Consider the following 3,188-nt stretch of genomic DNA (forward strand, 5'->3'; position numbering starts at 1 on the left):
AAGAAAAGACAAAGCTGGCAGCGCCTCCTCACGTCCACCACTCCCCATATCTATCTATCTTTTCTACTGTTACTTAAAGAAAAAATCTATCTATTCTACTGTCCTCATCAACCTTTTCCCATGCAATTTTTTTGGTTAAGTCTTAGTGGACTGCTATCTAGTAACACCCAAGAAAAATAGACATACTAGAAAATGGAAGGAAAAAACAAAAGTTGGCAGCTCCTCCTCCTCACGGCCACCACTCCCCATATCTATTCTCCTGTCGTCGTCAACCTTTCCCCCTCCGAGCTAGCTTGTTCATCGGTAATCCACCCACATCAAGATCTCCCCAAATTCCACACCAAACCCTATCTATCTACCAGTCCATCCCGTACATCTTCTTCCATCGAGGTCGAGCCTTCCACCCATTCATGGCGTCCACCACCAGTGGCAGCCTCCCATCCTCTCCCTCACTCCCGGGCACCGGCTCCGAACAAGAATTCTTCTCCGTCGACCCCCACGGCCTGTTCCTCCCTTCATCCCCCTCCCCCGCCAGCCTGTTCGACCACGACTCCTCCTTCCAAGGCTTCTTCCCCACATCCTCCCCCACGCGAGCAACAGCGACTCCACCTCACCCTACGGCCCCGTCAAAGCAGACCAAGAAGCGCCCCAGAGCCTCCCGCCGCCCACCCACCACCGTGCTCACCACCGACACCTCCAACTTCCGCGCCATGGTACAGGAGTTCACCGGCTTCCCGGCGCCACCATTTGCCGCCGGACCGTCCCCGTTCGTCCGCCCGCGGCTCCTCGGTGGCGCCTCCGCCTACGGGCCCCCCTTCCTGGTACGCCCGTGCCCTCTCAAATACCCGCAGCAAAACCCTGCACTGCTGTCCTCCATCGGCACCGGCACCACCACCGGCGGCGGAGCCAACTCTCTCATGCACGCGCTCGCGCTGTTGGCGAGGAGCAACGCGATGCCAAGTACCCCCGCTGATGTTACGGCGAGAGGATCAGGTGCTGCTGATCAGTACGGCGGCCACCACGGCCACGGCATGGGAGATTTCAACTACAACCCGTTTGACGACTTCGAGACTGAGACTGCGGCAGCGGCAGCGGAAGGCGACAAGGCGGCGAACGGCGACCATGCTGGGTTCTTCTCTTCCTTAGGCGGCGCCGGAGATAAGTACGACCGGCACTAGCTAGTACTTACGTATCTCTGTCTCTCTCTCTCTCTCTCTCTCTCTCTCTCTCTGATGAGCGTGCTGAGCGGTCTTTGTGTAATGTGGATGGAAATTGAGATGGAGGAACAACTTTTGATACTCTATTGGCATTTGGCAGGTTGCTTAATTGTTAGTTCCTTTGACACAAAATGTGAGTTTATAAGTTGATTGATGGTGATTTTTGGTGCAAATTAATAATTAATTGAAGTAATACATGCATTGCTTCTTGCATGATTTACAATTCTTACAATATCTATTATGTATATATTGTAAGGTGGTTTGTTCGGTTTCCATCGCTAGCCAAGGAATTGTCCTTGTCAAGATGAGATGAAATGATCCAACACCTCTCCTTAGTCATGGAGAAGTGTTGAAATGATCCAACACTTTACTTTTCTGCTTAATTTGGATATATTCCATACCATGGGGAAAAATTGCTAGACTTAGAGCATCTACGGATGAATAGGCTGACACTAACTTATGGAGCAAATCTACTGTTAATAAAAAGTTCATGTATTTCGTAGCTTTTCTTTGTAAATGATATTTGTTGTGAATCAAAATGGATGCATTTTTTAGGGAAACAACCGGGCTCTGCTGCGTATTTTTATTAACAAAATGGATGCATGACCGATGTTAATTATTACGTTGTGTCCCATTTCCTTTTGTTGAATTATTACCTTGATGTTGTTTCTTGTTGACTTCAGCAATGAAGCCTTCCTTTTTTTCAGGGGGAAAGGCAAGCTCATTGGTCTTCTCTTTGTAATAATCGGACAAATGTAAAGTAATATGCATGGTATATAAGTTTGAGTGATCTTATTCTTCGTTATCCCGTATCAGCATGATGATTTTGTTCCACACACACACACCAAAATGACGGATTTATGAAGAACCAACTAGTGAAAATCGAACTATACAAACTATACGGAGGCTAGGTGGACAGGAAATTTAGTTCTCGTGATCACAAATAGATTAATGTGTTCACTGTTTTTCTTTTCAGATTCTATTTCTTTGAAATGTACACTACACATGCTGCAATAATTTGGTTCAGGCTCGAAAGCATTTTTTTTATTGTGAACTGCTAATTGTTTATGACTTCATTACTGAGAGGTAATTATAAATAATTATTTTATTACATATATCATAACTCTATTCAAATTAAACAAAATATATAATGCATAGTAAAATTTAATTTAAATACAACTCGCATTGCTTTGTATGTCCATTTTTTTTTCCAATTATATATTATTTTCATAAGTTAATTAACGGACATTCATTTAAGCCAAAATCATTTGTACGAGAATCATTTTTTAACCATGAGAAATCAAGTGATCACGAGTTCATGACTATATGGACTATCAGTCTATCACTGGAAGTACTGGTAAGCCAGTACTATAGCATCTATCTAATCGAGAAATTAAGTTATTGTGTTCATAGTTTTTTTTTTTGCGGGGAGTGTTCATAGTTAAATGTACATCTGTTTAAATTGTAAATGTACTTCGAAAGACGCATAACTGTCTGCTACATATACTAAAGTATTTAATGAGCGTACTGTGCGTCATCATGTGTGCATATGTAAAATTGTTAAAAGGTCGATGTCCTTATATATTGTACCAGCCTTTTCTCTGTCCTCTTGACATTTTTTTTCTTTTTTAATCACATATACAGTATATAGTACAGTACATATAATAATACTCTACTAAAGGAATTAAAAGGTTCATGTAAGACAAATGCATCATAATGACTGTCTCTCCTTTTTAGATAAAGGGTGTAGTATCAAAATGATTCTCGTACCTATTTACTTATTATAAAATTTTAGCACAATCTTTAGTTCTATTTTTTCATGTATAAAGCTGCTCGGATCATAGAGCGTACTGCAAGGAGCCAAATTGGTGAAATGATCTTTTGTACCTGAAATGATGAAGAATATGTTGATCTTCTTTCAGTTGGAGAAGTCAAAGCTGGCGGCAAGTGGATGGTCTGCCTCCATTTCTT

At 42.5% G+C, this 3,188-nt stretch overlaps 1 protein-coding gene across 1 annotated transcript; it reads left to right on the plus strand.

Moving 5' to 3' along the window:
* Positions 1–225: 225 nt before the first annotated feature.
* LOC123064472 (uncharacterized) lies at positions 226–1,818 on the plus strand. The gene has a single exon (XM_044487952.1). It carries the CDS (start codon positions 411–413, stop codon positions 1,176–1,178), a length of 768 nt encoding a protein of 255 aa, XP_044343887.1. The 5' UTR covers positions 226–410; the 3' UTR covers positions 1,179–1,818.
* The last annotated feature ends 1,370 nt before the right edge of the window (positions 1,819–3,188 follow it).

Source organism: Triticum aestivum, chromosome 3B (genome assembly GCF_018294505.1).
Source record: "Triticum aestivum cultivar Chinese Spring chromosome 3B, IWGSC CS RefSeq v2.1, whole genome shotgun sequence".
NCBI classification, from domain to species: domain Eukaryota; kingdom Viridiplantae; phylum Streptophyta; class Magnoliopsida; order Poales; family Poaceae; genus Triticum; species Triticum aestivum.

Bases quoted from the DNA above. Each gene is read 5' to 3' on its own strand.
- LOC123064472 (XM_044487952.1), top strand. From the start codon at position 411: ATGGCGTCCACCACCAGTGGCAGCCTCCCATCCTCTCCCTCACTCCCG.